Source organism: Cherax quadricarinatus, unplaced genomic scaffold, assembly GCF_038502225.1.
Source record: "Cherax quadricarinatus isolate ZL_2023a unplaced genomic scaffold, ASM3850222v1 Contig2416, whole genome shotgun sequence".
NCBI lineage: Eukaryota > Metazoa > Arthropoda > Malacostraca > Decapoda > Parastacidae > Cherax > Cherax quadricarinatus.
This window is the reverse complement of record NW_027197442.1, coordinates 34025-59983: the sequence shown is the minus strand read 5'-3', so window position 1 is coordinate 59983 and position 25959 is coordinate 34025. Positions and strand designations below refer to the sequence as shown.

The 25959-nt window shown below is 41.7% G+C and overlaps 1 protein-coding gene across 2 annotated transcripts in view; it reads right to left on the bottom strand.

Annotated features, from left to right (window-relative positions):
- Positions 1 to 562: 562 nt before the first annotated feature.
- LOC138851850 (E3 ubiquitin-protein ligase TRIM13-like) overlaps positions 563 to 25959 on the bottom strand; it is a 50983-nt gene continuing 25586 nt past the window's right edge. The window contains exons 1-3 of one of the 2 annotated variants that reach the window (XM_070081349.1): positions 13039 to 13166; positions 3325 to 4029; positions 563 to 1512 (exon numbers count right to left, since the gene is read on the bottom strand). In XM_070081349.1, coding sequence (XP_069937450.1) covers positions 1357 to 1512; positions 3325 to 4029; positions 13039 to 13068 — 891 coding nt within the window. In that variant the 5' untranslated portion in view covers positions 13069 to 13166 and the 3' untranslated portion in view covers positions 563 to 1356. Of the gene's footprint in view, positions 1513 to 3324; positions 4030 to 13038; positions 13167 to 25959 lie in introns of those variants that run through there. The other variant, XM_070081350.1, reaches the window with a different exon arrangement.

Genomic DNA, 25959 nt, shown 5'->3' with positions numbered 1-25959 from the left:
CCTGGAACCTAACCTGCTGTATGAGTGGTGCCCTACAGTAGCCTGGAACCTAACCTGCTGTATGAGTGGTGCCCTACAGTAGCCTGGAACCTAACCTGCTGTATGAGTGGGGCCCTACAGTAGCCTGGAACCTAACCTGCTGTATGAGTGGGGCCCTACAGTAGCCTGGAACCTAACCTGCTGTATGAGTGGGGCCCTACAGTAGCCTGGAACCTAACCTGCTGTATGAGTGGGGCCCTACAGTAGCCTGGAACCTAACCTGCTGTATGAGTGACAGTAGCCTGGAACCTAACCTGCTGTATGAGTGGGGCCCTACAGTAGCCTGGAACCTAACCTGCTGTATGAGTGGTGCCCTACAGTAGCCTGGAACCTAACCTGCTGTATGAGTGGTGCCCTACAGTAGCCTGGAACCTAACCTGCTGTATGAGTGGGGCCATACAGTAGCCTGGAACCTAACCTGCTGTATGAGTGGTGCCCTACAGTAGCCTGGAACCTAACCTGCTGTATGAGTGGGGCCCTACAGTAGCCTGGAACCTAACCTGCTGTATGAGTGTGGCCCTACAGTAGCCTGGAACCTAACCTGCTGTATGAGTGGTGCCCTACAGTAGCCTGGAACCTAACCTGCTGTATGAGTGGGGCCATACAGTAGCCTGGAACCTAACCTGCTGTATGAGTGGGGCCCTACAGTAGCCTGGAACCTAACCTGCTGTATGAGTGGGGCCCTACAGTAGCCTGGAACCTAACCTGCTGTATGAGTGAGGCCCTACAGTAGCCTGGAACCTAACCTGCTGTATGAGTGGTGCCCTACAGTAGCCTGGAACCTAACCTGCTGTATGAGTGGGGCCCTACAGTAGCCTGGAACCTAACCTGCTGTATGAGTGGGGTCCTACTGTTCAATAGTTGGGTAATACATGAACAACTTATTTATATATCAGTTGTCATACATTAACTTAGCTTTGGGCTTTGTTAATGATTTTATTATTGAAGTAACCTACATAGAATTAGTTTGGAATAGGTAATCACTAAACTGGACTTGAGAGTTCAGAACTTTTTGGCTTGATTTATTACTATGCTGGAGAAGAAATCATTCAGTTTATTTACTGTTTCAGAGAGTTGGAGAAGAGGTTCAGTTGGTTTAGTTAATGCAATGTCTATTTTTGTGACTATGACAACAGTAAGGAATATTAGAATAACCCATCAGTCAAAACATTATGAAAAGTTGTGTATAAATAAGTTAGGAAGCAGGTTTATTACCATATTAAAGGAATAAGAAAGTAGGCAACTATAAAAATGAAAATCTTCATGACCATGTTATCATGATTAATATTGTATAACATGAAAAAAAAACAAAGACTTTCAACTTACAGTTAATGTCGCTGGAGGGATTTCACCAGTAATTATCTTAACTTTCTCCATGATGGTGGTGGCTGAGTCTCCCAGGAAAACAGGGGCAGCTGTGGCACCTGTCTCTGTGGTGATGGTGTCCAGGGCCTTCTTAATGGTCTCCTGTACCTGTCATTACCAACACAAACATTAATGCTGGATGTCAGCAACAACTTGTCTCCACTCTGACACTTACACAACTGTTGATTACTTAAGACTTATGTCTTAAAATATCACTCACACCCTCCCTTCAACCCTTCCTAATATATCCCCTGTACCTCCCTTCAACCCTTCCTAATATATCCCCTGTACCTCCCTTCAACCCTTCCTAATATATCCCCTGTACATTCCTTCAACCCTTCCTAATATATTTTGTACTTCCCTTCAACCCTTTCTAGCATACCCCTGTAACTTCCTTCAACCCTTCCTAGGATATCCCCTGTACCCTCCTAGGATATCATCTATACCTTCCTAGGATGTCCCTGTACCTTCCTTCAACCCTTCTTAGGATATCCCCTGTACCTCTCTTCAACCCTTCCTCTGGTGGCCTGGTGGTTAACGCTCTCGCTTCACATGGCGAGGGCCTGGTTTCGATTCCCAGCCAGAGTAGAAACATTGGACGTGTTTCTTTCCACCTGTTGTCTATGTTCCCCATCAGTAAAATGGGTACCTGGGTGTTAGTCGACTGGTGTGGGTCGCATCCTGGGACACTGACCTAAGGAGGCCTGGTCACAGACCGGGCCGCGGGGGCGTTGACCCCCAGAACTCTCTCCAGGTAATCTCTCCAGGTGTGCCTTCCTTCAACCCTTCCTAGGATATCTGCTGTACCTTCCTAGGATATCATCTATACCTTCCTAGGATGTCCCTGTACCTTCCTTCAACCCTTCTTAGGATATCACCTGTACCTTCCTTCAACCCTTCCTAGGATATCACCTCTACCTATTCTTCAACCATCCTTGGATATCTCTTAAAGCAGCCACCCAAGAAGGTACTACCATCCTGTGGTAGTAGGTTAGTAGACAGCAACCACCCAGGGAGGTACTACCATCCTGTTGTAGTAGGTTGGTAGACAGCAACCACCCATGGAAGTAATACCATCCTCTGGTAGTAGGTTTATAGACAGCAATCACCCTGGGAGGTACTGACATCCTGTGGGAGTAGGTTTATAGACAGCTATCACCCTGGGAGGTACTGACATCCTGTGGTAGTAGGTTGGTAGACAGCAACCACCCAGGGAGGTACTACCATCCTGTGGTAATAAGTTGGTAGACATCTACCACCCAGGGAGGTACTACCATCCAGTGGTAGTAGGTTGGTAGATAGCAACCACCCAGAGAGGTACTACTATGCTGTGACTGTAGGTTGGTACACAGCAACCCCCCCAAGGAGGTACTACTGTCCTACCAAGTGAGTGTAAAACAGAACCTGTAATTGTTTTACATAATGGTATGATTGCTGGTGTCTTTTTTCTGTCACATAAATATGCATGATTTCAAGTATATCTTGCTAATTCTGCTTACACTTAGGTCAAACAATACATGCATGTACAAGCATAAAAATACTCACCCCTTTGGGTTTTCTTCTCTTTACTTACTAGTTCTTTTTCTTGTTTATTTCCTGTTATTTCCATGGGAAAGTGAAAGAGAATTCATCCTCTGTAAGCGTGTCATGAGAGGTAACTAAAATGTCAGGAGCAAGGAGCTAGTGACTCCTTCTCCTGTATACATTACTAAATTTATAAAGAAACTTTTGTTTTTCTTTTTGGGTCACCCTCCTTCAGTGGGATATAGCTGGTGTGTTGAAAGAAGAATGATTAATATATTTAATAATAGATTACTGAATATTGCTCTTGATGTTGTATATATTTAAAGAACAGAATCAATATATATAAATGAACTAAGAAATTGTTTAGAAAGATCAATAATATTTGTGGCATCATACCTTTACTGAGGTGTAGACAGTGTTGACATCTGGGAAGAGTTCTTGACACTTCTGGATCCAATCTTCAACCTCCACATTGTAGTGATCAGCTTCATCAATGGTTGTGAAGACCTCCTGTGCAGTGTTGACTGTGTTGAGGGTCTCCAGCATGGTCTGCAGCTGCTTCTTTCCTGACTCTCCTTCTGTTGTCATAGTCAGCACACTGGTATCCTCCTGTTCCAGGAGCTCTATTGCTGCCTTGTTCTGCTCCAGCAGATCATAGAGTCTGTCCTGCAGTTGGTGATGCTGGGTCTTCCAGTCCCTCATCTGCCCCTGGTACTTGCCCAGCTGGGACAGTGCTTCTTCACACTCTCTTATAAGGTTACTGATACTGCTCTTGTGTTCCTGTACCAAAGATCGTAACTTCTTGCTGATGCCTCTTGTGTGGTCTTGACCACATTTTGTTGACACTGTTTCCACTGATGTAACCTGGATACTTCTGAGTTTCTTTATCACAGCCTCCACAGTGTAGTTGATTGGGAACTGGGTAGCATCTGTGGCACTGTGCTCAGCACGGCAGCTGGGGCAGGTGAGCTGAAAGTTTTTTATTGTATCTTCAATACATTTTGAGCAGAATGTATGGCCACACGGCAGTGATCGTGGTCGTCGTAGTTCTTCATCATAATTATTAAAGCACACTTTACACTCCTCTGGCTTGTCGTTATCCTGTAGATACAATTAACAAGTTAATATTTTACTGATTTACTCATCAGTTAAATCATAGTGGTGAATATGAAAGGTATTTTATAAAATTAAAATTACTGCAACAAAATTTCATTTTTGCTACTGCACATATCACTGCTAATATGTTATATCATACATACACTAGAGATCAATACAGTAACATCAACAATCATACATACACTAGAGATTAATAAAGTACCATCAAATATTATACATACACTAGAGATCAATACAGTAACATCAACAATCATACATACACTAGAGATCAATACAGTAACATCAACAATATAAGTGTCATTGTTATTTGTGCTATTTTGTACATATAAGAAGGGTTTCAGGGAAACCAGTTAGCTAGACTTGAGTCCTGGAGGTGGGATGTATAGTGCCTGCACTCTGATAGATGGGTGGAGGTGGGATGTACAGTGCCTGCACTCTGAAAGATGGGTGGAGGTGGGAAGTACAGTGTCTGCACTCTGAAAGATGGGTGGAGGTGGGAAGTACAGTGTCTGCACTCTGAAAGATTGGTGGAGGTGGGAAGTACAGTGTCTGCACTCTGAAAGATGGGTGGAGGTGGGAAGTACAGTGTCTGCACTCTGAAAGATTGGTGGAGGTGGGAAGTACAGTGTCTGCACTCTGAAAGATTGGTGGAGGTGGGAAGTACAGTGTCTGCACTCTGAAAGATGGGTGGAGGTGGGAAGTACAGTGCCTGCACTCTGAAAGATGGGTGGAGGTGGGAAGTACAGTGTCTGCACTCTGAAAGATGGGTGGAGGTGGGAAGTACAGTGTCTGCACTCTGAAAGATGGGTGGAGGTGGGAAGTACAGTGTCTGCACTCTGAAAGATGGGTGAAGGTGGGAAGTACAGTGTCTGCACTCTGAAAGATGGGTGGAGATGAGAAGTACAGTGTCTGCACTCTGAAAGATGGGTGGAGGTGGGAAGTACAGTGTCTGCACTCTGAAAGATGGGTGGAGGTGGGAAGTACAGTGTCTGCACTCTGAAAGATGGGTGGAGGTGGGAAGTACAGTGTCTGCACTCTGAAAGATGGGTGGAGGTGGGAAGTACAGTGTCTGCACTCTGAAAGATGGGTGGAGGTGGGAAGTACAGTGTCTGCACTCTGAAAGATGAGTGGAGGTGGGAAGTACAGTGTCTGCACTCAAAGATGGGTGGAGGTGGGAAGTACAGTGCCTGCACTCTGAAAGATGGGTGGGGGTAGGAAGTACAGTGCCTGCACAGTGAAAGTTGGGTGGAGGTGGGAAGTACAGTGCCTGCACTCTGAAAGATGGGTGGAGGTGGGAAGTACAGTGCCTGCACTCTGAAAGATGGGTGGAGGTGGGAAGTACAGTGTCTGCACTCTGAAAGATGAGTGGAGGTGGGAAGTACAGTGCCTGCACTCTGAAAGATGGGTGGAGGTGGGAAGTACAGTGTCTGCACTCTGAAAGATGGGTAGAGGTGGGAAGTACAGTGCCTGCACTCTGAAAGATGGGAAGTACAGTGCCTGCACTCTGAAAGATGAGTGGAGGTTGGAAGTACAGTGCCTGCACTCTGAAAGATGGGTGGAGGTGGGAAGTACAGTGCCTGCACTCTGAAAGATGGGTGGAGGTGGGAAGTACAGTGCCTGCACTCTGAAAGATGGGAAGTACAGTGCCTGCACTCTGAAAGATGGGAAGTACAGTGCCTGCACTCTGAAAGATGAGTGGAGGTGGGAAGTACAGTGCCTGCACTCTGAAAGATGGGTGGAGGTGGGAAGTACAGTGCCTGCACTCTGAAAGATGGGAAGTACAGTGCCTGCACTCTGAAAGATGGGAAGTACAGTGTCTGCACTCTGAAAGATGGGAAGTACAGTGTCTGCACTCTGAAAGATGGGAAGTACAGTGTCTGCACTCTGAAAGATGGGAAGTACAGTGTCTGCACTCTGAAAGATGGGAAGTACAGTGCCTGCACTCTGAAAGATGGGTGGAGGTGGGAAGTACAGTGCCTGCACTCTGAAAGATGGGAAGTACAGTGTCTGCACTCTGAAAGATGGGAAGTACAGTGTCTGCACTCTGAAAGATGGGAAGTACAGTGCCTGCACTCTGAAAGATGGGTGGAGGTGGGAAGTACAGTGCCTGCACTCTGAAAGATGGGAAGTACAGTGTCTGCACTCTGAAAGATGGGAAGTACAGTGCCTGCACTCTGAAAGATGGGAAGTACAGTGTCTGCACTCTGAAAGATGGGAAGTACAGTGCCTGCACTCTGAAAGGTGGGAAGTACAGTGCCTGCACTCTGAAAGATGGGAAGTACAGTGTCTGCACTCTGAAAGATGGGAAGTACAGTGTCTGCACTCTGAAAGATGGGAAGTACAGTGTCTGCACTCTGAAAGATGGGAAGTACAGTGCCTGCACTCTGAAAGATGGGAAGTACAGTGTCTGCACTCTGAAAGATGGGAAGTACAGTGCCTGCACTCTGAAAGATGGGAAGTACAGTGTCTGCACTCTGAAAGATGGGAAGTACAGTGCCTGCACTCTGAAAGATGGGAAGTACAGTGCCTGCACTCTGAAAGATGGGAAGTACAGTGCCTGCACTCTGAAAGATGGGAAGTACAGTGTCTGCACTCTGAAAGATGGGAAGTACAGTGCCTGCACTCTGAAAGATGGGTGGAGGTGGGAAGTACAGTGCCTGCACTCTGAAAGATGGGAAGTACAGTGTCTGCACTCTGAAAGATGGGAAGTACAGTGCCTGCACTCTGAAAGATGGGAAGTACAGTGTCTGCACTCTGAAAGATGGGTAGTACAGTGCCTGCACTCTGAAAGATGGGAAGTACAGTGCCTGCACTCTGAAAGATGGGAAGTACAGTGCCTGCACTCTGAAAGAAGGGAAGTACAGTGCCTGCACTCTGAAAGATGGGAAGTACAGTGTCTGCACTCTGAAAGATGGGAAGTACAGTGTCTGCACTCTGAAAGATGGGAAGTACAGTGCCTGCACTCTGAAAGATGGGAAGTACAGTGCCTGCACTCTGAAAGAAGGGAAGTACAAAACCTGCACTCTGAAAGATGGGAAGTACAGTGTCTGCACTCTGAAAGATGGGAAGTACAGTGTCTGCACTCTGAAAGATGGGAAGTACAGTGCCTGCACTCTGAAAGATGGGAAGTACAGTGCCTGCACTCTGAAAGATGGGAAGTACAGTGCCTGCACTCTGAAAGATGGGAAGTACAGTGTCTGCACTCTGAAAGATGGGAAGTACAGTGCCTGCACTCTGAAAGATGGGAAGTACAGTGCCTGCACTCTGAAAGATGGGTGGAGGTGGGAAGTACAGTGTCTGCACTCTGAAAGATGGGTGGAGGTGGGAAGTACAGTGCCTGCACTCTGAAAGATGGGAAGTACAGTGCCTGCACTCTGAAAGGTGAGAAGTACAGTGCCTGCACTCTGAAAGATGGGAAGTACAGTGTCTGCACTCTGAAAGATGGGAAGTACAGTGTCTGCACTCTGAAAGATGGGAAGTACAGTGCCTGCACTCTGAAAGATGGGAAGTGCAGTGCCTGCACTCTGAAAGATGGGAAGTACAGTGTCTGCACTCTGAAAGATGGGTGGAGGTGGGAAGTACAGTGCCTGCACTCTGAAAGATGGGTGGGGATGTTCGCAGTTTTGAACAGTAATACTGGTGCAACTCTGGTAAGACAGTGATGGAACAAGATACAGTGGTAGTGTTTCTTCATTGTAATGTCAATCAACCTTGATGAGTGACAGCCAGTGTGTTAAAAAAAGTAACATTAACTCTCAAACACACATGTATAATGAGAATGATAACAAAAGTACTTTACTTTAAATTTGTGACAAAAGTAAATATGTATCAATATAGATGATAAATTTGTTGATGTCTTGTGCAGCTCTTAACAACTGTCCAAACTTCTAGAAAATTAAGTAGTTGCCCTTTTCTTATAAGTAGAAAAGTAGAGTTAATAAACACATTGAAAACTTTAAAAATTATATTAGTGATCAGGGAAGAAAAGTTACAATAATATCACACATCACAGAAGCACATAAGACTAAAGTGTCAAAGTTACAAGAATATCACACATCACAGAAGCACATAAGGAAACATTAAACCTTTGACTGTTTTGGTCGTATATATACGTCTTATGAGCCACCATGTTTGATGTATTAATACGCATAAATTCTAGCGGCTTCAAATCAAGTGGGAGAAAGCTGATAGGCCTACATGTGAGAGAATGGGTCTGCAAGGTGGGTGTGCACCCTGTGAAAAAAAAATCGGGGTCTCAGTGGTGCACTGTGGGAATGCCATCTTAGTAGTCCATTTTCACCATGCCTCGCGGTAAGAAGTTCCTCACTCCTCGGCGGATTGGAGGTCTTTTGTTCCCAATTGATAGCTCTAACAGTGATGGAAGTGCCAGTGAAAGTGAATTTCATGGTTTTGGAGAGCGTGTCACTGAAAGCAGTGCCCAGGATAACATAATTAGTGATGAAAACCCAGATGACCCACAACCTTCCACCTCTGGTGCTGGGCTGTCTCATTCACGTTCACCTGTACCAGGATAAAAAAGGAAACTATTTGCCCATGTACAAGACTCAGATGTGAGCAGTGAAAGTGATAGTGATTTCAAAGCTATTGAAAGCAGTTCTAGTTGCGACAGTGAGGGTGAATATTCTCCAGTGAAACTGCAGTATATACGATGCAGCAAGCGTTCTGGTAGTGTGCCATATGCTGTTCCAAGGGGAAGGAGTAAATCTTGGAGTACATTCCATGGCCCTACACCATGAACTGATGATATTGTTACAATGGGGATGAATGAAGTGTGTGGGGCAGCAGGTGGTGGTGGCAGTGGCAACGAGAGTCATGTAGTACCAGCAGTGGGCCATGCAACTGCCCACACTGCTAACTCAGCACAGCCACAACCACCCTCAACCACCCCCACACTCCCACAACATCCACAACCACTCCCACAACATCCACAACCACCCCCACACTCCCACAACCACTCCCACAACATCCACAACCACCCCCACACTCCCACAACATCCACAACCACCCCCACACTCACACAACATCCACAACCACAACATGCACAACCACAACCTTCACAACCACAACTACCTATGAATATTCAGTACCCACCAGCAGACTGCATCTGGGATTAGCAGCAAGGTGACAATTTTGTTCCCAATCCCCATCACTTTGATGAAATACAAAGTGGATTACGGCCAACATGTACACTTGGAACAATGCCACTGAACTGGAATGCTTTCAGTTATTCTTCGATGAACCCCTGATGGACATTATTGTCAGAGAAAGCAATACATACTTCGAGTACACCATGGCAAACACAATTCTTTCACCAAGGTCATGGCTACACCAGAGGAAGGACACAACTGTGGCAGAGATGTATCTGTTCTTTGCCACAATAATGCTTATGCCACATGTGAATAAGCACAGTGTCAACACATACTGGTCGACAGATTGCCTGATTTCAACCCCAGCTTTCAGTGACATTATACCAGTTAGTTAGTTTAATATCTTTATTATGCACCCCATACCCATCCTGTGGGAGGTAGTCAAAAGATTACAGAGGTACATAATGGGTCCAGGGACTGGACCCCAAAGTTATGATAGCTGAACTAGTTACAAAGGTAATGAACTCCAGGTAGATCTGGTCACAATCATGGAAACTTACAAAGGTAATGAATCAGCCTTACTCCTATACATGGTTACAGTCATGAACAAATTACAAAGTAATGAGCCACTGATACGTCCACATCTGGTCACAATTGTACTGAGTTATAAATACAAATATTAAGTGGGTCATACACCCACATGAGCATGTGCACACACACATACACACACGAGGGCACATGCGCAGACACATGCACATGAGCGTACTGACATTATACCAGTGAATCGATTTGTGCTACTGTTAGGTATGCTACACTTTTCAGACAAAACAAGGCCTGACAGAAGTGACAGGTTATATAAGATCAGGAATGTGTTCATGTACCTGAAACAAAAGTGCTGTATGTATTTTTATCCCTTCAGGAAGCTTGTTATTGACGAGTCTTTGATTTTGTTCAAAGGCAGACTGTCATTTAAGCAGTATATACCAAGCAAGAGGAAATGCTTTGGTATAAGTTATTTGTACTGTGTAATTGGAAAAGTGGTCTGGTTTTGGATATAATTGTGTACACTGGCAGTAACACATTGCAAGATACCAGGAAGTTACTGGGTATCTCTGGTGATGTGGTTAGAACAATGATGGAGCCATATCTGGGTAAGGGGCATATTTTATATACTGATAACTGGTACACAAGCCCTTTACTCACTGATTTCTTGTGAGTGAACATGACAGATGTGTGTAGCACATGCGTGGAAATTGTAGACATATACCTAGGTTCGACGCAGGCACTAGTAGAGGTGAAGTTCAGGTGTTTGCTGTCAATGACATCATGGCATTTCGGTGGCATAACAAACATAATGTCACATTGTTGACATCAGTTCACCGACATGAAATGGTAGACACTGGCAAGCAGAATAGAGAGACCAATGAACCCTTTGTAAAACCAGCAGCTGTGATGGACTACAACCTCAATATGTGCTTAGTGGACAAATGTGACCTGCAGATTGGGTTTGCTGATTGTGTTCGCAAGAGTTATAAGTGGTACATAAAACTCTTTTTCCATCTTCTCGACATTTTCATCCTGAATGCTTATAATATGTATAAGTTGAAGACCAACAACAAACCCAAATATGGTGAATTTTGTTTGTCAGTTATAAGGCAAATAACGTTCAAGTACCAAAGGAACAACACTTAGAACAGACCAGCACCCACGAAATTACTAACACATGCCATCTCATCTGAGGCCTGGTGATCACTACCCCATACCACTGCCTCCTACTACTTTCAAGAAAAATGCTCAGAAGAGGTGTTATATCTGTGCACATACCACAAAATGCCCACAAAAATGCAGAGACACTCGTTTTATGTTTTTATACACAAGCTGCAGCAATTCTAGGAAAGTGACCAGTGATTGTACATATACATATATATTATAGAACAATAGTAATAAACATTTTTTTATATTGCTTGTTTGTGTAAACAAGTTTTGTATTATTATTATAATCAAAAAGAAGCACTACGCCACAAGGGCTATACAGCGCTGCAGGGTAGGGAAGGAAGCGAGGGTACTGGGCAGCAGAAGGGGGGAGGGGCGATCAGTAGGTTACAGAAAATAGCGGGGCGGGGGATAGTGCAGGGTAGAGGGTAGCAAGAGATTGAGGTAGAAAGGGCTGAAGGTATCATCAGAGTTTGTGAAGTAAGTCAGTTGTTGTCAAAAAGTCAATGAGAGAGTCCGGATGAAAGGTGGGTCCATCACAGAGAAGGGAAGGTAAAGAGAGAGCAGCTGAGTGAAGATGACGTTGGAGGTAAATTCTGCGTGCTCGTTGAAAAAGTGGGCAGTCTAACAGAATGTGGCTGACCGATAATGGAACCTGACAATTCTCACAGAGAGGAGCAGGGTGCCTCTCCATAAGATATCCATGAGTAAGACGAGTATGGCCAATGCGGAGACGGAGAGAGTAGTCTCCCAACCTCGGCACTGGTGACAAGAAGAAGGCCAGTAACCTATACTCGGTTTAATAGATTGAAGTTTGTTACCGAGTAGAGTAGACCAACATTGTTGCCAATGGGTTTGAAGGTGGGTAGCAATTGCAGCAAAATAGTCTGGAAATGGAATACCTCTATATGAAACTGGTAGGTCATGTACTGCTGACCGCGCAGCAGTGTCTGCCTGTTCATTGCCCTGTATGTCAACATGACCAAGGACCCAACAAAAAACAATATCTTTATGCTTGGTAGAGATGCGGTGTAGCCAAAGTTGGATACGGAGGACGAAGGGGTGAGGTATATCAAATTTCTGTATAGCCTGTAAAGCACTAATGGAATCTGAGACAACCACAAATGATGACACAAACATAGATGCAATACGGATAAGTGCTGCAAGAATGGCATACAATTCAGCAGTAAGGTAAAGAGACGCCTGAGCTTGCTACCATCTGCAGCTCATAAGACTGCCATCCCCACGAGCCCCTTTGAGGCAGGGTAGATGGCAGACCAGAGGCCTAGCTTCTCCCTACGAGCCCCGTGAGGGCGGGGAATGTGGCTAGGCCTGGGGACACTTGGTCCCAAAGATGAGGAGGTACTGTACCTCCTCCCATGGGAAACTTAGGTCTCGAGACACTCCCCAGATAGGGAGCCAAGGCCGGGTCACCACTACTTGGAAAAGACCCGGGCTGGGAAAATACCGGCAAATAAAAAAAAAAAAAAAAAAAAAATCAGCAGTAAAGATACTAGCCGAAGACAGTAAATGTCCTTGTACGATGCTGTCCAGAAACAATGCTGTGAATCCTACGCCATCAGAAGACTTAGAGACATCTGTGTACACAGCAATGGCATGAGAATGAGAGTGGAAGTGGTCAAGAAAAAGAGAGCGGGAAGCTACCGTAGACAGTTGGGCTTTCGAGCAAGGGAGTGAGAAAGAACAGACTCGAACAGCTGGAACTTCCCAGGGGGGTAGGGAAAAGTGAGATGCTACATGAACATAGAAAGGTGAAAATTGAAGAGAAGACAAGAGTGAATGTAGGCGAAGAGGGAAGGGACTGAGCAAACAGGGGCGGCGAACAAATAATGTCTACTAATATCGGTGACCATTCTATAACTGGAAGGATTGCGGAGATCATGAGAGCGTACATTGTAGTGAAGGCAATGGGCATCATGGCGATCGGATAAGAATGGAACGTTCGCTTCTGCATAGAGGCTCTCAACAGGGGAAAACAAGTTTTGTAAACAATATGATGATACTAGTGTTTTTGTTATAATTGTGTTACATTCAATGAGTGTATATATGAACATTGTGCCATACTCTGGTCTCACAGGCCACATAAGTTATGTGAAAAAATAAAATAGTGAAGAAAAAAAAAATCTTCGAATGCAAGTAAACTAAAGATTACCGGGTGAGTGGCAGTCGCCACTGTTGCCATACATGGCTCATTTTCTGCCAACTTTGCGCCTCTCCATCTCTATATTTTTCAACACCAGGAGACACCTCAGGATTTGGGGTTTGCAACAGTCAAAGGGTAAAAGTGTGAAAGATAAATGTGTAAAAGAGCAGCAAGTTTAATAACTAACTTCATTTTAATTAAAATGAACACAAACAATGTATGGTTGAGAGTACATACAATGTGTAATGCATGGTTGAGAATACATACATGTGTAGTGTAATGTATGGCTGAAAGTACATACAATGTGTAATGTATGGTTGAGAGTACATACAATGTGTAATGTATGGTTGAGAGTACATACAATGTGTAATGTATGGTTGAGAGTATATACAGTATGCAGTGTACTGTATGGTTGAGAGTACATACAATGTGTAGTGTAATGTATGGTTGAGAGTACATACAATGTGACAGGTCCTTGGCTTCGAACTATAGACCAATAAGCCTTACCTCCATAGTGGGAAAATTTATAGAATCAATAATTGCCGAAGCAATTCATAGCCATCTTGACAGGCACAGATTGATTAATGATTCTCAACACGGTTTTACAAAGGGGCTTTCCTGTCCTACGAATTTACTAACTTTTTTCACTAAGGTGTTTGAGGAGGTAGATCATGGTAATGAATATGATATTGTGTATATGGACTTCAGTAAGGCTTTCGATAGAATTCCACACCAGAGGCTATCGAGGAAACTTAGGGCACACGGAATAGAAGGAGAATTTTTTTCCTGGGTAAAGGCATGGCTGACAAATAGACAGCAGAGAGTTTGCATACATGGGGAGAAATCAGAATAGGGGCACGTCACAAGCGGTGTTCCTCAGGGGGTCAGTGATGGGCCCGTTGTTGTTCACAATTTACATAAACAACATAGATGAGGGAATAAATAGCGACATAAGCAAATTTGCCGATGACACCAAAATAGGCCATCCAATTCATCCTAATGAGGACATTAGAGCACTCCAGGATGATTTGAATAGACTGATGCAATGGTCGGAGAAGTGGCAGATGCAGATTAATATTGACAAATGCAAAGTTCTAAATGTTGGACAGTTAAATAACCATGCCACATGTAAACTAAATAATGTAGACCTTAATACTACTGATTGCAAAAAGGATTTAGGAGTTCTGGTTAGCAGTAACCTAAAACCAAGACAACAGTGCATTAGTGTTTGCAATAAAGCTAACAGAATTCTTGGTTTCATATCTAGAAGTATAAATAATAGAAGTCCTCAGGTTGTAAAGTAAAAGGACACAAGTGCAACTAATGTGACATTTTATTGTGGCAACGTTTTGCTCCTGGAGAGCGAAACGTTGCCACAATAAAATGTCATATTAGTTGCACTTGTGTCCTTTTACTTTACATATTGTCGGTAATTCTACCAACTTTATTACAAGTCCTCAGGTTGTTCTTCAACTCTGTATATCCTTGGTTAGGCCTTATTTAGACTATGCTGCTCAGTTCTGGTCATCGTATTACAGAATGGATATAAATGCTCTGGAAAACGTACAAAGGAGGATGATAAAGATGATCCCATGTATCAGAAATCTTCCTTATGAGGATAGACTGAGGGCCGTGAATCTGCACTCTCTCAAAAGGCATAGAATTAGGGGGGATATGATCGAGGTGTATAAATGGAAAACAGGAATAAATAAAGGGGATGTAAATAGCGTGCTGAAAATTTCCAGCCAAGACAGGACTCGCAGCAATGGTTTCGAGTTGGAAAAATTCAGATTCAGGAAGGATAAAAGAAAGCACTGGTTTGGTAATAGAGTTGTGGATGAGTGGAACAAACTCCTGAGTACAGTTATTGAGGCTAAAATGCTGTGTAGTTTTAAAAATAGGTTAGATAAATGCATGAGTGGGTGTGGGTGGGTGTGAGTTCGACCAGACTAGCTTGTGCTGCTGGGTCTGGTGCAGTGCTCCATCCTTGAGCGGAGGACCAGACTGGGTGGGTCATTGGGATAATCCGAGGGGTAGGTCATTGGTCTAATCCGGGGGGGACATGGACCTGCTCTGCATGGATCAGTAGGCCTGTTGCAGTAATCCTTCGTTCTTATGTTCTTGTGTGTAGTGTAATGTATGGTTGAGACTACATACACTATGTAGTGTAATGTATGGTTGAGAGTACATACAATGTGAAGTGCAATGTATAGTTGAGAGTACATACAATGTGTAGTGTAATGTATGGTTGAGAGTACATACAATGTGAAGTGTAATGTATGGTTGAGAGTCCATACAGTATGCAGTATAATGTATGGTTGAGAGTACATAAAATGTGTAGTGTAATGTATGGTTGAGAGTACATACAATGTGTAGTGTAATGTATGGTTGAGAGTACATACAATGTGTAGTGTAATGTATGGTTGAGAGTACATACAATGTGTAGTGTAATGTATGGTTGAGAGTACATACATTATGCAGAGTAATGTATTGTAGAGTACATACAATGTGTAGTGTAATGTATGGTTGAGAGTACATACATTATGCAGAGTAATGTATTGCAGAGTACATACAATGTGAAGTGTAATGTATGGTTGAAAGTATATACATTATGCAGATTAATGTATTGTTGAGAGTACATACAATGTGCAGTGTAATGTATTGTTGAGAGTACATACAGTATTCAGTGTAGTGTATGGTTGAGAGTACGTACAATGTGTAGTGTAATGTATGGTTGAGACTACATACAATGTGTAATGTATGGTTGAGAATACATACAATGTGTAGTGTAATGTATGGTTGAGAGTACATACAATGTGTAGTGTAATGTATGGTTGAGAGTACATACAATGTGTAGTGTAATGTATGGTTGAGAATACATACAATGTGTTTACCTGGAGTTTACCTGGAGAGAGTTCTGGGGTTCAACGCCCCCGCGGCTCGGTCTGTGACCAGGCCTCCTGGTGGATCAGAGCCTGATCAACCAGGCTGTTACTGCTGGCTGCATGCAAACCAACGTACGAGCCACAGCCTGGCCGGTCAGGTACAGACTTTAGGTGCTTGTCTAGTTCAAGCTTGAAGACTGCCAGGGGTCCATTGGTAATCCCCCATATGTATGCTGGGAAGCAGTTGAACAGTCTCGGGCCCTGACACTTATTGTATGGTCTCTTAACATGCTAGTGACACCCCTGCTTTTCATTGCTGGGATGTTGCATCGTCTGCCAAGTCTTTTGCTATCGTAGTGCAAGTTCGGAACTAGTCCCTCTAGGATTTTCCAGGTGTATATAATCATGTATCTCTCCCGCCTGCATTCCAGGGAATACAGGTTCAGGAACATCAAGCGCTCCCAGTAATTGGTGTTTTATCTCTGTTATGCACGCCGTGAAGGTTCTCTGTACATTTTCTAGGTCAGCAATTTCACCTGCCTTGAAAGGTGCTGTTAGTGTGCAGCAATATTCCAGCCTAGATAGAACAAGTGACCTGAAGAGTGTTATCATGGGCTTGGCATCCCTAGTTTTGAAGGTTCTCAATATCCATCCTGTCATTTTTCTAGCTGCTGTGATTGATACAATGTTATGGTCCTTGAAGGTGAGATCCTCCGACATGATCACTCCCAGGTCTTTGACGTTGGTGTTTCGCTCTATTTTGTGGCCAGAATTTGTTTTGTACTCTGATGGAGACTTAATTTCCTCGTGTTTACCATATCTGAGTAATTGAAATTTCTCATCGTTGAACTTCATATTGTTTTCTGCAGCCCACTGAAAGATTTGGTTGATGTCCGCCTGGAGCCTTGCAGTGTCTGCAATGGAAGACACTGTCATGCAGATTCGGGTGTCATCTGCAAAGGAAGACACGGTGCTGTGGCTGACATCCTTGTCTATGTCAGATATGAGGATGAGGAACAAGATGGGAGCGAGTTATGTGCCTTGTGGAACAGAGCTTTTCACCGTAGCTGCCTCGGATTTTACTCTGTTGACTACTACTCTGTGTTCTGTTTGTGAGGAAATTATAGATCCATCGACCAACTATTCCTGTTATTCCGTTAGCAAGCATTTTGTGCGCTATCACGCCATGGTCACACTTGTCGAAGGCTTTTTCAAAGTCTGTATATATTACATCTGCATTCTTTTTGTCTTCTAGTGCATCTAGGACCTTGTCGTAATGATCCAACAGTTGAGACAGACAGGAGCAACCTGTTCTAAACCTATGTTTCCCTTGGTTGTGCAATTGATGGGTTTCTAGATGGGTGGCAATCTTGCTTCTTAGGACCCTTTCAAAGATTTTTATGATATGGGATGTTAGTGCTATCGGTCTGTAGTTCTTTGCTATTGCTTTACTGCCCCCTTTGTGGAGTGGGGGTATGTCTATTGTTTTTAGTAACTGTGGGACAACCCCCATGTCCATGCTCCCTCTCCATAGGATGGTAAAAGGTCGTGATAGGGGCTTCTTGCAGTTCTTGATGAACACGGAGCTCCATGAGTCTGGCCCTGGGGCAGAGTGCATGGGCATGTCATTTATCGCCTGTTCGAAGTCATTTGGCATCAGGATAGCATCAGATAGGCTTCTGTTAACCAAATTCTGTGGCTCTCTCATAAAAAATTCATTTTGATCTTCGACTCTCAGTCTGGTTAGCGGCTTGCTAAAACCTGAGTCATACTGGGACTTGAGTAGCTCACTCATTTCCTTGCTGTCATCTGTGTAGGACCCAGCTTGTTTAAGTAGGAGCCAAATACTGGACGTTGTTCTCGACTTTGATTTGGCATAGGAAAAGAAATACTTTGTATTTCTTTCGATTTCATTTATGGCTTTCAGTTCTTCCCGCGATTCCTGACTCCTATAAGATTTCTTTAGCTTAAGTTCGATGCTTGCTATTTCTCTGACCAGTGACTCCCTACGCATTTCATATATATTGGCCTCTTTTAGCCGCTCTTATTCTTTTCCGTCGCCTGTAAAGGGAGCACCTGTCTCTTTCTATTTTACATCTACTTCTCCTTTTCCTTAGAGGAATAAGCCTTGTGTATACATCGAGCACCACCGAGTTAATCTGTTCTAGGCATAAGTTGGGGTCTGTGTTGCTTAGTCTATCTTCCCAGCTTATATTGGTTAGGACTTGGTTTACTTGGTCCCACTTTATGTTTTTGTTATTGAAGTTGAATTTGGTGAATGCTCCCTCGCGACTAATCTCATTATGTCAGTCTGGGGCTCTGCACATACATGCCTGAACCTCAATTATGTTGTGATCTGAGTATATTGTTTTTGATATGGTGACATTTCGTATCAGATCATTATTGTTAGTGAAGATGAGGTCTAGCGTATTCTCCAGTCTAGTAGGCACTATTATTTGCTGATTTAAATTAAATTTTGTGCAGAGATTTAAAAGCTCGTGTGTGTGTGTGAGTTCTCGTCAGAGCTGCCTCATGGTGTTATTACTGCAACAACATTATTTGCTATATTCCTCCATTTTAGGTGCCTTAAGTTGAAATCCCACAGGAGCAAGATGTTGGGGGCAGGAGCTGGCAGATTTTCCAGACAGTGGTGAATTTTTAACAGCTGTTCCTGGAAATGCTGGGACGCTGCATCTGTAGGCTTATAGACTACCACAATGACTAGGTTTTGGTTCTCGATCTTTACTGCTAAAACTTCCACTATATCATCTGAGGCATTAAGCAGTTCTTTGCAAACAAGTGACTCTGTGATGTACACACCAACCCCCCCCCCCTTTGTCTGTTCTCTCTGTCGCATCTGTATAGGTTGTAACCTGGGATCCGTATTTCGTTGTCCAAGTGATCCTTTATGTGGGTCTCTGTGAAAGCCGCAAATATTGCATTTGCCTCTGCAAGCAGTCCACGGATGAAAGGTATTTTGTTGTTTGTTGCTGGCTTTAGACCCTGTATATTTGCAAAGAAGAATGTCATCAGACTGGTGGTATTGTTGGTACTGGGGGTAATTTTTTTTCCGGCATTAGTATGTGTATCTGTTGTTTTGGAGTGGAGGCCATCGACTGTGGTTCCACTCCAGGAATGACTGGATTTGGTGTACAAATTCCGCCATTTCCTGCCAGTTTCTTTTCCTTCCTGGCACTAAAAAACCTCTCCCTCTTGAGTGGCTGTTACTACCCCAGTTTTTCCATGGCCTGGATTTTGTATCTTTCAGTCCCCTTTAGATGGTGTGCCTTGCAATTTAAGTTATAGCACAGTCTTTCCTGTACTGAAGAGGGACACATTTCAGGGTGAGACTACATACAATGTGTAGTGTAATGTATGGTTGAGACTACATACAATGTGTAGTGTAATGTATGGTTGAGAGTACATACAATGTGTAGTGTAATGTATGGTTGAGAGTACATACAATGTGTAGTGTAATGTATGGTTGAGAGTACATACAATGTGTAGTGTAATGTATGGTTGAGAGTACAATGTGTAGTGTAATGTATGGTTGAGAGTACATACAATGTGTTGTGTAATGTATGGTTGAGACTACATACAATGTGTAGTGTAATGTATGGTTGAGAGTACATACAATGTGAAGTGTAATGTATGGTTGAGAGTACAATGTGTAGTGTAATGTATGGCTGAGACTACATACAATGTGTAGTGTAATGTATGGTTGAGAGTACATACAATGTGTAGTGTAATGTATGGTTGAGAGTACATACAATGTGTAGTGTAATGTATGGCTGAGACTACATACAATGTGTAGTGTAATGTATGGTTGAGAGTACATACAATGTGTAGTGTAATGTATGGTTGAGAGTACATACAATGTGTAGTGTAATGTATGGTTGAGAGTACATACAATGTGTAATGTAATGTATGGTTGAGAGTACATACAATGTGTAGTGTAATGTATGGTTGAGAGTACATACAATGTGTAGTGTAATGCATGGTTAAGAGTACATACAATGTGTAGTGTAATGTATGGTTGAGAGTACATATAATGTGTAGTGTAATGTATGGTTGAGAGTACATACAATGTGTAGTGTAATGTATGGTAGAGTACATACAATGTGTAGTGTAATGCATGGTTGAGAGTATATACAATGTGTAGTGAAATATATGGTTGAGAGTACATACAATGTGTAGTGTAATTTATGGTTGAGAGTACATACAATGTGTACTGTAATGTATGGATTAGAGTCCATAAAATGTGTAGTGAATTATAATTCAAATTCAAATTCAAAGTTTATTCTCTATAAAGATTACTAATTGAATTTACAGAATTTGGTTGTTGTGTGGTTTACATGTAGTTAAATAATGATTACTGAGTGTACCACTAGAATGCCTAGCATGGCTAGGCATTTCGGGCAGACTTAACTTGTAATATTTTAAAATAAAGAATTAAACTATGAGGTAAGTTGGTATTATGGCTAAGTGACTAAATACTAGTTTGTGAGTTTAGCAATGTGAATGCTTTTGTTTTGGCACAGTACATAGTTTCAGTATTGGAGTATCATAGGATTCATTATTTTAAGATTGAGATTAATATTTCTGTTTATGGTCAAATGGGTGAGTGAGTGTAAGTGTGAACCATCAGGTGGTATTCGTGCAGTTAGTTGATGGGGTTTATCAGGGAGATAAGATGTTATCTAATGGTAGTTTTGAAGGTGATGAATGTGTCTGCAGTTCTAGAGTTCTCAGGTAGGGTGTTCCAGATTTTAGGGACTTTGACATACATTGAATTTTTATAAAGGTTTAGTCGGACATGGGGAATGTCGTAGAGATGTTTGTGTCTGGTGTTATGCCTGTGGGTTCTGTCACAACTATCAAGAAAGCGTTTTAGGTAAAGGTTGATATTGGAGTTTAAGGTCCTGTAGATGCAGATTGCACAGTAGTAAGTGTGGATGTACTGAACAGGGAGTAAGTTTAGATCTATGAAGAGTGGGGGGTGGGGTGTTGCCAGGGATGGGATTTAGTGATTATTCTTACTGCAGCTTTTTGTTGGGTTATTATTGGCTTTAGGTGTGTTGCTGCAGTTGATCCCCAAGCACAAATAGCATAGGTGAGGTATGGATAAATAAGTGAGTGGTATAGTGTGAGAAGGGCATTTTGCGGAACGTAGTATCGTATCTTGGAGAGGATCCCAACTGTTTTGGATACTTTTTTGGTTATGTGTTGGATATGGGTGCTGAAATTCAGGTTGTTGTCAAGGTATAGGCCTAGGAATTTGCCCTCATTATGTCTGGTAATTAGAGTGTTGTCAATCTTAATGTTAATTTGTGCATCTCCTGCTCTGCTACCTAACATAATACAGTAGGTTTTGTCAGTGTTAAGCGTAAGTTTATTGGCTGTCATCCAAGTCGATATTTTGATCAGCTCCTCGTTAACAATGGTGTTGAGGGTGGCAAGATTAGGGTGAGAGATGACATAAGTCGTGTCGTCAGCAAAGAGAATGGGTTTCAGGTGTTGGGATACATTTGGAAGATCATTGATGTATATGAGGAAGAGCAGGGGACCAAGGATACTTCCCTGCGGAACTCCAGTATCAAGTGGCCGTGTTGTTGATGCTGTGTCTTTAATGGTAACATACTGATACCTATTAGTAAGGTAAGATTTGAAATAAGCAAGCGCATGGCCTCTTATACCGTAATGGTCAAGTTTGTGGAGTAGGATGTCGTGGTCTACTGTGTCAAAAGCTTTTCTTAGGTCAATAAAAATTCCTAGTGGATATTCCTTATTTTCCAGTGCTGTGTAAAGCAGATCTAGCATTTTTATGACTGCATCATTAGTGCTTTTATTTTTCCTGAATCCAAATTGGCAGGGGTTGAGTATGTTTTGTGCTGTTATAAATGAATACAGTCTCCTGTGCACGAGTTTCTCAAAGATTTTGGATAGCAATGGTAAGTTTGATATTGGCCTATAGTTGTTTAAGTCTGTAGGGTCACCACCTTTATGTATTGGTGTAACCCTTGCCATCTTGAGTTGAGAGTCCATACAATGTGTAGTGTAATGTATGGTTGAGAGAACATACAATGTGTAGTGTAATGTATGGTTGAGAGTACACATAATGTGTAGTGTAATGTATTGTTGAGAGTGCATACAATGTGTAGCATTATGTATGGGTGAGAGTCCATACAATGTGTAGTGTAATGTATGGTTGAGAGTACATACAGTATTTAGTGTAATGTATGGTTGAGAGTACCTACAATGTGTAGTGTAATGTATGGTTGAGAATACATGCAATGTGTAGTGTAATGTATGGTTGAGAGTACATATAATGTGTAGTGTAATGTATGGTTGAGAGTACATATAATGTGTAGTGTAATGTATGGTTGAGAGTACATACAGTATGTAGTGTAATGTATGGTCGAGAGTACATACAGTATGTAGTGTAATGTATGGTTGAGAATACATGCAATGTGTAGTGTAATGTATGACTGAGAGTACCTACAATGTGTAGTGTAATGTATGGTTGAGAATACATGCAAAGTGTAGTGTAATGTATGGTTGAGAGTACATACAGTATGTAGTGTAATGTATGGTCGAGAGTACATACAGTATGTAGTGTAATGTATGGTTGAGAGTACCTACAATGTATAGTGTAATGTATGGTTGAGAGTACATATAATGTGTAGTGTAATGTATGGTTGAGAGTACATACAGTATGTAGTGTAATGTATGGTTGAGAGAACATACAGTATGAAGTGTAATGCATGGTTTAGAGTACATACAATGTGTAGTGTAATGTATGGTTGAGAGTACATATAATGTGTAGTGTAATGTATGGCTGTGAGTTCATACAATGTGTAGTGTAATGTATGGCTGAGAGTCCATACAATGTGTAGTGTAATGTATGGCTGAGAGTACATACAATGTGTAGTGTAATGTATGGTTGAGAGTACATACAATGTGTAATGTATGGTTGAGAGTACACACAATGTGTACTGTAATGTATGGTTGAGAGTACATACAATGTGTAGTGTAATGTATGGTTGAGAGTACATACAATGTGTACTGTAATGTATGGTTGAGAGTTTATACAATGTGTACCCCAAGAGTAGATCCTGTGAGTGGTGCTCATAGATGGTACCCCAAGAGTAGAACCTGTGAGTGGTGCTCATGGATGGTTCCCTGTGAGAGTAGAACCTGTGAGTGGTGCACATAGATGGTACCCCCTGAGAGTAGAACCTGAGAGTGGTGCTGCATGAAGGTAGAATTGCTGTGAGCCATGTTCATAGATGGGTACCCACTGAGAGTAGAACTGCTGTGAGTGGTGCTCATAGATGGTGTCCATGAGAGTAGAACTACTGTGATTGGTGCCTATAGATGGATACCCACTGTGAGTAGCACTTCTGTACAATAACTTGATACTGCTCCTCGGACTCTTATTGGGATGTATATTAGATTGGCTCAAAACTATTTATAAAAAACTTTTCTTGAAAATATACTTCACAAAGATGACTTTTTTCCAATGTCAAATAAATCTCCCTTTGAAAAAAAAAAATAGACAGATGACACGACTATAAGTAACTATATTTAAGTGGGTGAGGGTTTTGGGTATAATTTAATAACATTGAATTACATATAATTCTTTGAGAGTGAAGTGTAAAACAATTTTCAAAATGCTTTTAGTATTCTTGACAAAACTCAAAAAATCAACAACCTACGTGACATAAGCTCTGTCCTATGTGTTTGTTTTTCAAAGGTTTGTGATGCTAGGAGTGTAAAGTTGTCATCATAGTGTTCACTTAGGGACTTTGCATTGTGGTTGAATACTCAATTGTTTAACCCATTTAAGAGTCAAGACCCCCCGAGCCTTAACTCACTCTCAGGGTCAAAAATTTAAAAAAAAAAAAAAAAAAGAAAATTCTTATGAAATGATAGAAAATCTTTTCCTGATGGTAATGACACAAAATGTATGAAATTTGATGGAAAACTTACGAAATTATGCTCTTGCAAAGTTAGCGATATTTACGCATAAGCGATTTTGCCCACTTTGAGCCCTATTTTCGGCCAATTCCATTGTTCCAGTCGACTGAAATCATGGCTATTTCGCTAAAACTACATTTGTTCTATCGATTGAGTACATGAATTTCAACTACCCAATAAAGTGGTCAGAAATTGGCAATTTGGCCAATTTCACACAAATTTCAAAAGATGCCAATTTCAAAATAGGGTTCAGAATAAACAAGACAGACACTCCTGGCACTAAAATAACATTTTCTTGGTTCATTAGTCACGTCTCCAGACCCCTCTTATATTACTCTTGCTTTCTATTTTGAATTTTTATTCTCACAAAAAACAGATTTACTGTTATGAAGACTACTGCATTACTGTAAAAACAGTATAAATAATATCAGCACACTTGTGAAAGAATATTAGACTCACCAGTTGATGTGTATTGGATATGTGGCATGATCTGCTTACTCTTCAACATTCACAAAAATCGAACATTTCCGCTTCTTTGAGTTCAATTTCAAGATACTGTACTTCTCATCATCAAACCAAACAAAATCATCTCTATTTCTGTAATATATCTTCAGTTTTATCTACTGAGACCAGAAAACGAGAATACAACCATAAATAGCATAAAAGAATACACTGCCAAGTCGCCATTTGAAAACAAAAACACGATCAGAGTGTTTATTTTTTTCTCATTATGCACTGTTTGCTGCAGGATTTTTTTTATACTGCACACACTGGCCATGCAGACCCATTCTTTCATATATAGGCCTACCAGCTTTCTTCCACCAGATTTGAAGGTGCTAGAATTTTGGCATGCAAATACGGTACAAACACTGGCTATCAAGCCATACAGGACCGACCCTGAAAGGGTTATGATGTTGTTGAAGATAGTTTTGACATGGTTAGTAGTATAATATTTGCAGTCCTGGCCAACAGTTAATAGATTATTTCAAATGTTATAGATGAGGATCAACTCTGTATCAAAGCTAATATTCATAAGTTTACAATGATGTTCAGTGACGTAATAACCTGGTAAGCAATCACTAATAATACTTGGAGTATAATATTGAACACAACAAATCTACAATGTAAACTTGCAAAACTAATTTCAGTGAACTGTATCTAACTATTAAGAAGTAAAAATATACAAGGTTCACAAAAGCTAGGTCAAAATGGTACACTGATTTTTGCAAATAATAAGTTAGAATATAATAATTCTCTAAAGTAAGCTTGGTCAAAATAATACACAAAGTCAATACAAAATTCACAAGAAGTAAAAATTGTGAGGTAGTAATGAACTAAAATTAATAATGCACAACATAATATACAATTCACAAAAATTGCATCAAAATGATACAAAGGTTTTTACAAAAATTAAACAATAATATAATTTTCCAGATAAAGCTAGAGCAAATAATACACATATACAGTAGGGCGCCACTTTACAGCATTTTGCCTGATGGCGTTCCACTAATACGGACATTTCAAATTATGGCCAAAACTCACTATACAACTTCCCCCACCTGACTTTCTAAAACAGTCACCGCGTCCCACCCAGTGTGTTTATATTCTCCACGAGCACCACGTCTCTCCATTATGTCTGGAAACTTTCCAAAATTTCAATTGTTTTAACATTATTTCATGTTTTATATATACTCTGTAAGTAAGTTTATTCAGGTATACACAAATACAGTTACATAGGTTATCATACATAGCAGCATATGTGTAAAGAACCTGGGATAACCCAAAAAAGTGAGACAGAGTGACTTATTTCCATTGGGGTCCTTAATTACACGTATATGTACCTGTACCTAAATAAACTTACACACTGTCCTGGCATGCAGGTACACATTAAAATCACTAAGAGTGTCTTATTAGTCTTGAACACACCGTAATTATAATGATAATAATATTAATAAAATAATAAACACTCTGAGGCTCTTTAAATGTCATATATTATTTTAATACGAACATTTTCATCAATCCATGTATGATATTTTTTTTTTTCAAAATTATATAATAAACATGA